Source organism: Zea mays, chromosome 5 (assembly GCF_902167145.1).
Source record: "Zea mays cultivar B73 chromosome 5, Zm-B73-REFERENCE-NAM-5.0, whole genome shotgun sequence".
Classification (NCBI taxonomy): domain Eukaryota; kingdom Viridiplantae; phylum Streptophyta; class Magnoliopsida; order Poales; family Poaceae; genus Zea; species Zea mays.
In genome coordinates this window covers 152,027,470-152,041,704 of record NC_050100.1, presented here as the reverse complement: position 1 = coordinate 152,041,704, position 14,235 = coordinate 152,027,470, and the positions used below count along the sequence as shown (strand labels likewise).

The 14,235-nt window shown below is 42.1% G+C and overlaps 1 protein-coding gene across 1 annotated transcript; it reads right to left on the bottom strand.

Annotated features, from left to right (window-relative positions):
• Positions 1-963: 963 nt before the first annotated feature.
• LOC103627042 (putative pectinesterase 63) lies at positions 964-13,113 on the bottom strand. The gene is made up of 3 exons (XM_008647388.3): positions 12,427-13,113; positions 1,753-2,157; positions 964-1,662 (listed from the first exon to the last, which is right to left on the bottom strand). Exons 1-3 carry the CDS (start codon positions 13,059-13,061, stop codon positions 1,488-1,490), a joined length of 1,215 nt encoding a protein of 404 aa, XP_008645610.2. The 5' UTR covers positions 13,062-13,113; the 3' UTR covers positions 964-1,487.
• Between the last annotated feature and the right edge of the window lie 1,122 nt (positions 13,114-14,235).

Below are 14,235 nucleotides of genomic sequence, written 5' to 3'. Positions count from 1 at the left end.
AAGTAAATATATTTTTAAATAATTCAAAAAAATCATAATAATTATTTCAAAATTATTTATAACTAAAATATTTATTGTTGGACCAATACTTCTATATTAATTGATTGGATTCTCAATATAAAAGAAATTCTACTAAGCATCCATAAATCAAATATGAGCAAACAAAATTACTCTAAATGCAAATAAAAATCAAACACTTGAAAGATGTCGGAGATATTTATGTGCTATATTTTTACTAATAATAGTAATTTAGGCATATATCAATTAAGCTAATTTGGTTTTATACAAAATATATTTGTATACTATTATTAGCAAGATGTCAGAGATATTTATGTGCTATATTTTTACTATAGAGGAGTGAGACGAAGAGTGTCATGTAAGTTATAGAGTAGAAACAAATTCTACTAATGCATAAAATCATTTCCCATTCTCCACCCCATGAATTTGGGATAAGCTTATATCTGAACTTTGGAAAGTGGTGGATATTGAGTGAATTCCAATTCCTCTAAAATGAAGGGATCCAAACACCCCGTAAATGCAAATAAAAATCAAACACTTGAAAGAAAAAATCATTACCATATTATTACCACTAATAATCTAAATGCATTATTTTTAGTTGATGGTTTTTGTGGTGTTACACATATACTAGGAGCAAACATATTAGATACCTTATTTGTTGTCATATCACCACCAAAACCCTCAAATGGGTTGATTGCACTTACAACCATCAAGCCTCCTTCCCCAATCGCACTACTGCGATTCACACGCACAAACATAGGGTCCAGGCCGATGGCACTGGCCATAGACACAGTTGGTCGCTTGCTTTTGATTGCTACAGGACATCAAAAACAAGCCAACACAAGTTATCAAATCATAAACTTCTCCCTTCAATTAATCCTTCTTCGAAGGTTAATTGAAGAGAGAAGAAGAAGGGGCACAAATGCTTATATATTAACAAGGATGAAATGTAAACAATTACGAGCAAGACATGTTACTCATCTTCATGCTTCCACACTTATTATTTCACTCCTTGCAATATAACAAACAATTACAAACATACCTTCGGCTTCATACAAGTGATAGCTCAAAGGTACTTCGAAGGCTGAGCTAAATAAAGCTTTGAGCTCTCGAAAGGTGAATTTATGCATGACACTGTTACTCTATTTATAGACGAGAGGTACAACTTCGTATGAAATTACAAGCACGCCCACGAAGTTTACACATATGATTTACAAGTATCACATGGGAAATATCGTCATTCCTCCTTCCTTCTTGCTGAACAAGACTTCTGGTTCATCCTCTTTTCTACTTTGTTTATTTGTTATTTTTCAATCGCGAGAACAAATGAAGCCCATCCACGACTTGTTTACAACACATGCATAATTTATAGATAGGGATAAAATATATACGCAAAACTTATTTAATTTGGCTCATTATTAATTAGTGGTAGATGATGATCTTTGATGACCTCTGAGGATTCTATATATTCAAACTGATAGCAATGTTTCAGCATCAGTAGGTGGTATGGACAGGATCCATGAATCTCCGTTGATAAAATCTGTCCCAAGAAAGTATATGGCTTCAGCGTATCTAAGTTTGACGTGCCATATTTTCTCTAACCCAGGTCCATAGCACTTGAAAGTGGCACATCGTCTACCAGTCCTGCATAGATATAGATATGAGATAACAAGTGTATATATATATATAAAGAGAGAGAGAGAGAGATTTTGCTGCATGCATGGGTCGGCATACATATTACTGGGCATGAAGATGTTCCCTTTGTCGTAGATTATGGGCACAACCTCCTTAGCAATCTGGGTGTAGGAGTAGATGGAAGGCGTGCCCATCCTTCCGAGGAAGATTTGTTGCCCTTCCCCGGTGATGGTACATGTCTTGAAGGAGAAGCCTCCCTTCCCTGGGGCAACCTTGATTGGATTGTCGTGAATGTCAAGTTGAGGTGGTGCCACAGGCAAGGTCATGATCTCCTCCATGTTGTTCACGGAAACAATGGCGCAGTCCTCGTAAAAGGACTTGGCAGAGCCAAAGATGAAGTCGATGGTGCCCCTGATGGTGCAGGACTTGAAGTAGTGCAGCCCCATCTGGTCATACAGGGCGCCTTGTCCACCTTCAATTGTGCAGTTGTAGAAGGTTGCCTTTGTTCTGTAACACCCGGTTTTAAGGAACAAAGCCGGGTGCATCTCATACATGCGCCAAAGAAGACAACATATATAATAACAGAGTGTATAGAGATAAATGTCATAAAACATCAGAGTATTTATTACATAGCGGAAGACTTAATACAAAATAAAAGAATAAACATAAAACGAACTAAGGATCGTCGGCGCAAATGTCGACTGAGAAACGCCACCTAGAACAGATCATACTCCTCGCCTTGTGGCTCCTCCTGAACCACCTGTTCTTCTCCTGTGGGGGGGTGTGAGACAGCAAGAGTGAGCTCACATACGTTCATCGCTCAACAAGTTGTGGGGAATAATGTGACATGAACTCACCAAAGGTGGGAGTTCATGAAGTGTAAGGCTGATCAATGAAATAAAGGCTGAAGCTGAGCATTGCTTTTAGAAGTTGGTCAAAATTTTATTAGCAGTTACTAAGTGTAAGTGAATACCAAACCATAGTAAATATAAATAAAAGTAATAATAAAATAATCCCACATGCAATGAAATGACAGATTAAGTTTAAGTTCCATAATTTAATCATGTGAGTGTCCGAGCCGCTCATGACCGTGAGCACGGCTAGTATACCAGTTTTACACTCTGCAGAGGTTGCGCATCTTTACCCACAAGTCGTGTTACCCATTTGCCACGGAGTTGATCAGACTCCATACACCTCTACCTAGGAAGCGAGGCAGGGTACCACTACGAGGCCTTTACAAAGTTCCACTAGCTTCAGACTACCCGCTACAGTTTATAGAAAGTTCCAATGCAGGGTTCCTGACTGACTGCCATCGCAGCAAAATCAACCAGGGACCTCCCTACACTGACCACTCCCCTACTGCCCTTGCCCCTTTCGGGTAAGGCAGCCCTCCACTAGCTTTCCTAGTTAATCAGCCAAGGGCGTCCCATTATACCCTTGTGGTAGCACTGTTTTCCCGGGTGGTTCTCCATGTTCCCATTAACATAATGATCTTATCATGAATAATAATAATAAACAGATAATAAAAAGAATAACAATGAGTGATGAATATCTTTATACCCAAAGCCACATAAAGCAATAGCATGTACTACCCAAAAATTTAGTAGTAAAACCAGTGGTGAAACAAGGTATAAAGATAGTCAAAATCTAGGGCATCCTATTGGGTCCCAGCAAAATTATCCTATGCAGATCATTATGAATAATAAGAACATGAATGGGTAAAAGAAGTGATCAAGGGCACAACTTGCCTTCCACGAGCTCCTGCTCAGCAGTTTCTACTTGCTGAACCTCAGTTTCCACAGTGGCTTGCTCGTCTATTCGCATCAACACAATACATACATAGTATAGCACAAATTAACATCACATCAAACATTCAAATAAAATATACAGTAATAAACTAGACATTAAAATAAGATCATAGGAACTGGAATCATTAAATTTGGAGTTATAGATCTTAAGTTATGGATTTTCTAATGTTTTATGCACTTAATATAAGATTAAGTGAAAGAATAATTTTAATGTGTTTGTCATGCCAGAACAAAGGCACTAATGGGTAGGCAATATTATTACAAAAATTTAGGAACTGGAATGGACCAATTTGGAGTTCATATGCATTTTCTATGATTTATACAAATTCTAACACCTATTTATATATTAAAAATCAATTTATGTATTTATTTCTCTGATTTTCTAAGTCTCTGGACTGGGCGTCAAAATCTGCAAAGCGCAGGGGTCTCGGTGTAAGTGTTTCTAAGACTCAGAGAGTCCCTGGCGTGGACGGCGGGTTGATTCTCTAAATTTATAAGGTCTTTTCTGCAAAATGGCATGGCGAAGGGGTATCGGTCGATTATGGCCGTTGGATTAGAAACCAACCGCCCAGATTGACTCACCACTCACGCGAACCGGTATGCGCTATACACCCTCCGATCTGATCCCGACGCCCCGGATTTAAAATCTCTAAACCGATCCTCGCATGTCCGATCTGAATCGGACGGCCACGCTACTTCAGACCAGACGACATCTGCCATTAAATCTGGACCGCGCACCAGGCGATCAACGGTTCCGACCAAAGCCAGCAACCGGTATTCCCTCGTCTAATCTCGATCGCCCGTGCGCGATCCGACGGTGGATGGGCATCGTCCCCGCCTGACCACCCAGCGCAGCGGCGCGCAAGGCCAGCGCGGCGGCGGCCATGGCCGGAATGCCAACAGTGTTCCCTGGTACCCGACCCCCTCGTAACCCGGATGCAAAACGAAATTGGGAAGGTAGCGAACTTGGGACATGTGTTCTCACCACGATTCCTGTCGTCACCAGGTCCGCCCACGACGATCCGCGGATTTGCAATGGCGGCGTCGAATTCCCGGCGCCACAGTCAGGGATTCCGCCTGGCTTCGCGACGAACCGACCCGCTACACCAGGGAGGACCACCACAGCGTACCCAAACGGTGAAAATGTGGCCCGAGCCGGCAACCCGAGGAGTGGCGCGGCGATGTTTCTACCGACGGTGTGGATTCCGCGGCGCGGGTATGTGGAAGGTTCACGGGAGCGCGCAGCACAGGGGAGGAGGAAAAGTCAGCACGGGGCATGGTACACTTTATACCGCGGTGCTGGGACTTGTCGTCGGCGTAAACCCCGGAGGTGGGCGAGCTCCACGCCGAGATCGCGAGGAGTATAGCTTTCGGTTGAGGAGAAAGCGCTGACAGCAGGGGCCTACCTGGCAGCGACACAGGGACGGGGGAGCGTGACCGCACAGCGGCTGGCGGCCGGGCCCGCCCGTCGGTGTCCGCTGGGGCGTGGCGCACTCAAGGCGTCGTAGTTGGGCCGCGCGAGGGGTTATTCCTTAGTGGGCCAAATTCATAGCAGGGAGCCCAATGCGCCATTTTATTCTTTTCTATTTTATTTTTCCTATTCCTTTACTTATTTTCTTCAAATTCAAATTAAATTCCAAATTTTGAATTTGTAGGTGTGAAGTTCATCCTTAATCCACTCTATAATTCCAAATACCAATATGAACCTGGTTTGGTTAAGTTATATATTTATTTGATCTTATATGAAGGTATTTTCTTCTCTTGTTTCAACATTAGAATCTTCTTTAGGATTTAAATCCTAATTTGGGTATTAACATATTTTTTTTACATTATTGTTATATTGTCACAAAATGCACACAAAATGAAAACCAGCATGATGCATTTTTTTTTCTCATTTGTTTAAATAAATCTCTAAGTTGTGTGTGTGCTCTTTTCCTAGGATGCAAATATGGCACATGAAATTGAGGAATTTACTCTGTATTCTGTGTATACAAATTTGAGTATTACAAATCCTACCCCCCTTAAAAATAATCTCGTCCTCGAGATTTAAGAAGATCTAGGGAAAAGGTGGGGAAAATCTATACGAAGCTCTTCTTCTCTTTCCCAAGTTGCTTCATCTTCACTGTGGTGGCTCCATTGCACTTTGCACATCTTTATAACCTTATTCCTCGTGACTCGAGTCAAAGTATCCAAAATCTTGATGGGGTACTCAGCATAAGTTAGATCCTCTTGAACACTAAGGTCTTCCATTGGTAGTTGTTCCTCAGGTACCCTGAGACATTTCTTCAGCTGAGATACGTGAAATACATCATGAACATCCGCAAGATGATCCGGTAACTCCAATTGGTATCAACCTCTCCCACTCGCTTTAAGATTAAGAAGGGTCCAATAAAGCGAGGGGACAATTTGTCCTTGACTTTAAATCTCCTCATTCCACGAAGTGGTGACACCTTGAGGTACACATGATCACTTTCCTCAATTCGAGTGGTCTTCTTCTATTATCAGCGTAGCTCTTTTGCCTGGTCCGAGCTACCTTCAAATTCTCTCGAATTATACGGACTTGTTCTTCTGCCTCTTAAATAAGTTCAGGCCCAAAGATCTGTCTTTCACCAGTCTGATCCCAATACAGTGGAGTCCTGCACTTTCTGCCATATAGAGCCTCAAATGGTGACATCTTCAAACTGGCCTGGTAGCTATTATTATAAGAAAACTCAGCATATGGTAAGCTCTTCTCCCAACTGCCACCATGCTTGAGAGCACAAGCTCTTAACATATCCTCCAGTACTTGATTAGTCCTTTTAGTCTATCCATCAGTCCGAGGATGGTAGGCCGAACTAAAATTCAACTTTGTATCCAAGCTCTCATGCAACTTCTTCCAAAATCGAGAAGTAAACTGTGATCCTCGATCAGACACGATCTTCTTAGGTACTCCATGTAGGCAAACTATCCGAGTCATATACAATTCTGCTAGCTTGGCTCCCGTATAATTAGTCCTCACAGGTATAAAATGAGCCACTTTTGTCAATCTGTCTACAATCACCCAAATAGAGTCATACCCAGCAGGGGTGCGGGGTAGTCCAACAATAAAATCCATACCAATCTCTTCCCATTTCCACTCGGGTATCTTCAACGGGTGCAATAGTCCAACTGGTCTTCGATGTTCGGCCTTAACTCTTTGACACACATCACACTTAGCCACATGAGCAGCAACATCTCTTTTCAGTCCATACCACCAATACTTTTGCTTCAAATCCTGATACATCTTAGTGCTACCAGGGTGGATTGAGTAATCAGAATCATGAGCTTCTTTCAATATAGTCTCACGGAGGCTATCAATCTCTGGAACACATATCCGATCTTTGAACCATATAGTACCTTGCTCATCCTCCGTGAATTCCGGAACTCGACCATCCGTGATCAGATCCTTAATCTCTTGAATCTTAGCATCACCAACCTGACCTTTGCGAATCTCTTGCTCCAAGGTAGGTTCCAATTCAATAGTCACTCCTTCTGTATGTGTAACAATTCCCAGGTTGAGTCTCTCAAAATCTTTTGCCAATTCATCGGGTAGTTGGACAACGAAGGCAGAATGAACGTGCTCCTTCCGACTCAAGGCATCTGCAACCAAATTCGCCTTGCCTGGATGATAGTGAATCTCCAAATCATAATCCTTAATGAGCTCCAACCAACGGCGTTGCCTAAGGTTGAGATCCTTCTGAGTGAATATGTACTTCAAGCTCTTATGATCTGTGTATACTTGGCACTTAGTTCCCATAATGTAGTGTCTCCAAATCTTAAGTGTATGCACAACGGCAGCCAGCTCCAAGTCATGAGTGGGGTAGTTCAATTCATGTTTCCGCAACTGACGAGATGCATAGGCAATCACATGTCCTTCTTGCATGAGCACACATCCAAGTCCTTGGCCACATGCATCACAATAAACATCAAATCCTTTATGTAGATCTGGCATAACCAACACCGGTGGAGACATCAATCTCTCCTTTAGTTGTTCAAAGCTTTCTTGGCACTTCTCATCCCACTTGAATTCTCTCCCTTTCTCCAAAAGCGAAGTCATAGGCTTAGCAACCTTAGAAAATCCTTCAATAAATCTCCGATAATATCCTGCGAGTCCCAAGAAACTCCGAATCTCAGTAACTGTATTGGGCACTCTCCACTCCATTATCTCCTTCACTTTAGCAGGATCCACTGCTATTCCTCCATTAGAAATAATATGTCCCAAAAATGGCACCTTATCAATCCAAAACTCGCACTTACTGAACTTAGCGTAGAGTTGATTATCTCGTAGCTTCTGTAGCACCAATATCAGATGTTCCATATGATCACTATCACTCTTGGAATAAATAAGAACATCATCAATGAAAACCACGACGAATCTGTCCAGATCATGAACACCTTATTCTTCATATCCATAAAATAGGCTGGTGCATTAGTTAATCCAAATAACATAACAGTGAACTCATATAAACCATATCGGGTCGATAAAATTGTCTTGGGAATATCCGATGGCCTAATCCTCATCTGATGGTAACCCGATCGGAGATCAATTCTTCGAGAACACTCTAGCACCTCGCATTTGATCAAACAAATCCTCTATACGGGGTAACGGATACTTGTTCTTCACTGTAACATCATTAAGTGATCTATAGTCCACACACATCCGCTGAGATCCATCCTTCTTCTGTACAAACAAAACCGGTGCTCCCCAAGGTGAGGAACTCGGACGAATGTAACCAGCCTCTTGTAACTCCGTCAACTGCTTCTTCAGTTCCTTCAACTCCTCTACGGACATTCTATATGGCCGTTTAGAAATAGGGGCGGTTCCAGGTAAGAGATCAATAACAAACTCAACTTCTCTATCAGGTGGCATCCCTGGTAACTCCTCTGGAAAGACATCCGGAAAATCTCTAACTGTACGGATGTTGTCACCCACCAACTTCTCATCTACTAAGAATGTCACTAGTCCGATGGTGATGGTTACTGCAACTTCAACTTCAAATCTTTGTCCTTTGGAACTGGTGAGTTCTACGGTTCCTTTAGCACAGTGTATAAACTGTCTTTGCCTTTCTTAACCATGACATACCAAGGATCAAATCTATACTGCTCTCTTCTAACAGTATAGGGGTAGCACATTTGGGTTAGGAATATAGGGTAAGAAAGGAAGAATTGTAGACAAGGCGATTATTTACGATAAATGTTACTGCGGGTGATTTATTGGCTAAGTAGAGTAGTGTGTTATCCACTAAAGCTAATACATTACCTTATGGTGGTACATGCTAAGATGCCCAACTATAATGTTTCAATCAATCAAAGAAGCAAATCAGGCATTTGTCATCAGAACAATCAAACAACATTTTAAAGAAAATAGTTTTAATTTTTGTCTTGGGTTCCCTATCTCTTAAAAAGATCATAGTGGTAGGATTCCAAGGTGTGAAATCCATCTTGTCTTAGAGTAGAAAAGAAAAGATTAATCAGAGTAGAGTAGCAAAAGGTGAGATAGGATCAAGATGAGATAAGTATAGAAAGAATCAGAGTAAGGTAAGTATAGAATGAATCAGAATAAGATAAGTAGGTAAGGGTTTGTCCATTTCTATCTAGGTTTCGTCCTACAGTCAACATTTCCTCTGATACCACTTCTGTAACACCCGGTTTTAAGGAACAAAGCCGGGTGCATCTCATACATGCGCCAAAGAAGACAACATATATAATAACAGAGTGTATAGAGATAAATGTCATAAAACATCAGAGTATTTATTACATAGCGGAAGACTTAATACAAAATAAAAGAATAAACATAAAACGAACTAAGGATCGTCGGCGCAAATGTCGACTGAGAAACGCCACCTAGAACAGATCATACTCCTCGCCTTGTGGCTCCTCCTGAACCACCTGTTCTTCTCCTGTGGGGGGGTGTGAGACAGCAAGAGTGAGTTCACATACGTTCATCGCTCAACAAGTTGTGGGGAATAATGTGACATGAACTCACCAAAGGTGGGAGTTCATGAAGTGTAAGGCTGATCAATGAAATAAAGGCTGAAGCTGAGCATTGCTTTTAGAAGTTGGTCAAAATTTTATTAGCAGTTACTAAGTGTAAGTGAATACCAAACCATAGTAAATATAAATAAAAGTAATAATAAAATAATCCCACATGCAATGAAATGACAGATTAAGTTTAAGTTCCATAATTTAATCATGTGAGTGTCCGAGCCGCTCATGACCGTGAGCACGGCTAGTATACCAGTTTTACACTCTGCAGAGGTTGCGCATCTTTACCCACAAGTCGTGTTACCCATTTGCCACGGAGTTGATCAGACTCCATACACCTCTACCTAGGAAGCGAGGCAGGGTACCACTACGAGGCCTTTACAAAGTTCCACTAGCTTCAGACTACCCGCTACAGTTTATAGAAAGTTCCAATGCAGGGTTCCTGACTGACTGCCATCGCAGCAAAATCAACCAGGGACCTCCCTACACTGACCACTCCCCTACTGCCCTTGCCCCTTTCGGGTAAGGCAGCCCTCCACTAGCTTTCCTAGTTAATCAGCCAAGGGCGTCCCATTATACCCTTGTGGTAGCACTGTTTTCCCGGGTGGTTCTCCATGTTCCCATTAACATAATGATCTTATCATGAATAATAATAATAAACAGATAATAAAAAGAATAACAATGAGTGATGAATATCTTTATACCCAAAGCCACATAAAGCAATAGCATGTACTACCCAAAAATTTAGTAGTAAAACCAGTGGTGAAACAAGGTATAAAGATAGTCAAAATCTAGGGCATCCTATTGGGTCCCAGCAAAATTATCCTATGCAGATCATTATGAATAATAAGAACATGAATGGGTAAAAGAAGTGATCAAGGGCACAACTTGCCTTCCACGAGCTCCTGCTCAGCAGTTTCTACTTGCTGAACCTCAGTTTCCACAGTGGCTTGCTCGTCTATTCGCATCAACACAATACATACATAGTATAGCACAAATTAACATCACATCAAACATTCAAATAAAATATACAGTAATAAACTAGACATTAAAATAAGATCATAGGAACTGGAATCATTAAATTTGGAGTTATAGATCTTAAGTTATGGATTTTCTAATGTTTTATGCACTTAATATAAGATTAAGTGAAAGAATAATTTTAATGTGTTTGTCATGCCAGAACAAAGGCACTAATGGGTAGGCAATATTATTACAAAAATTTAGGAACTGGAATGGACCAATTTGGAGTTCATATGCATTTTCTATGATTTATACAAATTCTAACACCTATTTATATATTAAAAATCAATTTATGTATTTATTTCTCTGATTTTCTAAGTCTCTGGACTGGGCGTCAAAATCTGCAAAGCGCAGGGGTCTCGGTGTAAGTGTTTCTAAGACTCAGAGAGTCCCTGGCGTGGATGGCGGGTTGATTCTCTAAATTTATAAGGTCTTTTCTGCAAAATGGCATGGCGAAGGGGTATCGGTCGATTATGGCCGTTGGATTAGAAACCAACCGCCCAGATTGACTCACCACTCACGTGAACCGGTATGCGCTATACACCCTCCGATCTGATCCCGACGCCCCGGATTTAAAATCTCTAAACCGATCCTCGCATGTCCGATCTGAATCGGACGGCCACGCTACTTCAGACCAGACGACATCTGCCATTAAATCTGGACCGCGCACCAGGCGATCAACGGTTCCGACCAAAGCCAGCAACCGGTATTCCCTCGTCTAATCTCGATCGCCCGTGCGCGATCCGACGGTGGATGGGCATCGTCCCCGCCTGACCACCCAGCGCAGCGGCGCGCAAGGCCAGCGCGGCGGCGGCCATGGCCGGAATGCCAACAGCGTTCCCTGGTACCCGACCCCCTCGTAACCCGGATGCAAAACGAAATTGGGAAGGTAGCGAACTTGGGACATGTGTTCTCACCACGATTCCTGTCGTCACCAGGTCCGCCCACGACGATCCGCGGATTTGCAATGGCGGCGTCGAATTCCCGGCGCCACAGTCAGGGATTCCGCCTGGCTTCGCGACGAACCGACCCGCTACACCAGGGAGGACCACCACAGCGTACCCAAACGGTGAAAATGTGGCCCGAGCCGGCAACCCGAGGAGTGGCGCGGCGATGTTTCTACCGACGGTGTGGATTCCGCGGCGCGGGTATGTGGAAGGTTCACGGGAGCGCGCAGCACAGGGGAGGAGGAAAAGTCAGCACGGGGCATGGTACACTTTATACCGCGGTGCTGGGACTTGTCGTCGGCGTAAACCCCGGAGGTGGGCGAGCTCCACGCCGAGATCGCGAGGAGTATAGCTTTCGGTTGAGGAGAAAGCGCTGACAGCAGGGGCCTACCTGGCAGCGACACAGGGACGGGGGAGCGTGACCGCACAGCGGCTGGCGGCCGGGCCCGCCCGTCGGTGTCCGCTGGGGCGTGGCGCACTCAAGGCGTCGTAGTTGGGCCGCGCGAGGGGTTATTCCTTAGTGGGCCAAATTCATAGCAGGGAGCCCAATGCGCCATTTTATTCTTTTCTATTTTATTTTTCCTATTCCTTTACTTATTTTCTTCAAATTCAAATTAAATTCCAAATTTTGAATTTGTAGGTGTGAAGTTCATCCTTAATCCACTCTATAATTCCAAATACCAATATGAACCTGGTTTGGTTAAGTTATATATTTATTTGATCTTATATGAAGGTATTTTCTTCTCTTGTTTCAACATTAGAATCTTCTTTAGGATTTAAATCCTAATTTGGGTATTAACATATTTTTTTTACATTATTGTTATATTGTCACAAAATGCACACAAAATGAAAACCAGCATGATGCATTTTTTTTTTCTCATTTGTTTAAATAAATCTCTAAGTTGTGTGTGTGCTCTTTTCCTAGGATGCAAATATGGCACATGAAATTGAGGAATTTACTCTGTATTCTGTGTATACAAATTTGAGTATTACATGTTCCTAGCACCCGCAACGCTGGCGCCTCGCCTTCTGCCTTCTTCTTCTTCGCTGCTGCTGCAGCATCATTCCTAAAGACGACACCATAGGCAATGAAGTAGTCGGACTCTACGGTCATGGTGCTACTACCATCTACTCCAAGGGGCTTGCTATCCTTCCCCAGGGTGGCGGCAGTGTCGTTCCACACAATGATGGCAGGGTTGATGGGGTCATCTGATCTTATGGTGACGAATGGCTTGCTTTTGCTCACCAATACCTTCTCTCGGTACACGGTGCCACCGCTGAGGATGAGGATGTACCGTTTGGTGCTATCATCAGGGATGTTAGCGATGGACTCCCCGATGGTCCTATAGCCTTGTTCCTCAGAGTTGGTAGGGTTGATGAAATTGGTTACCGTGTTAGCCTGGGCAGAGCAGAGCACGGTGTCCTTATTCTTCTTGGTGCATCCATCGGCTGTTGAAACGTCCTTTGCCCCGACCCCGCGTAGTGCACTCACCCAAAAATCCAAGGGCAACTCCTCGCATGACGCCCCCGGCACTAGCGACACAAGCTCCAAGAGTAGGAGGGCCGCTAGGAGCTGGATGGAAATTACAATGTAGCTCGTCTTCTGTTGATTCTTCCTCCTGCTCTCCATGACGATCACTCTTTCTTTCTTTCTCTCCTCAAATTCTTTAATTAGGTTGTCTGTCTTCTTCTTTAATCTTGTTATATATAGATAGCTAATAAGCTAGTTTGCATCCAAAATCCAATTCAAATAATTAAGGTGTCTAATATATGGAAGGTCACCATTAGGCGCCTAATTTTAGACTTGGATTCATTCCACATGCATGCATGCATATATGCAAGGGTAACACAAAAATCTCTGGTGCATATATATATATAAGCGATGGAAAAATAAAACAAATAATTGGTTTTATTCGATCCAAGGTGATTCATATAACGTCCAACCGCGCGACTCCTATATATAGATGATATATGCTAAATAAAGTTCTCATGGATTGAATAAGTCGCTACCTTTGCGCATAATCCTAGTAGAACCAATGTTATCATCTTGCAATTTCAATAGACAACACTAACTAAATTTCTATTGTTTTTATAAAAGGTTTTATACATTTGTTTAGCTAGTTTGTTTGAGAATTATATGGAATTTTGTAGAATTCCTATAATTTGAAACATATATGTTTTTGGATTTCTTGCCTTTTCATTAATTTCACTATGTGGAGAAAGAGTTTCAAAAACATCAACTAAATCTCCAAAAGGCTTTTTCTCTTTTTTCAAAACCAAATTTTCAAAGTTATATTTCAAAATACTATTACAACAAATGAGTTTAGGTTTTTGTTTCAAAAGTCCTCGTTTGATAGAGCTCTACTCCATGATTCTGTAGCTTAGAGAGTTGATTCTCTAATAGAGCGATTCTGAGGGATTCTCTAACAGAAGTGAACCTATCTAACAAAAATTGTTTGGCAAATAGTATGAGAAGTGATTTATGAGGGGTTGGAGAATGGGGAGCCTTTATAGAATTCAAAGTTAACCCTATCTTCTAGAGCTATGCAAGGCTACACCTCTAGATTACAACATTTTCAAAAGCGGTAACAAGAACAGGTATTGAAATTCTAGGGTAGTCATGCAACAACGAGTATTCAACCAATTCCTACTAACTTAAATGCATCAAGCATTATATTTAGGGTAAAAGTTTTATAAAACACAAGGAACAGGGTTGAATGCACTAGGGCTTGCATTAGTTGTAGTGTAGAGTAGATGACCAAGAAAACCCAATAGTTCCATTGAGTGAAGACAAGGCTCTGGGA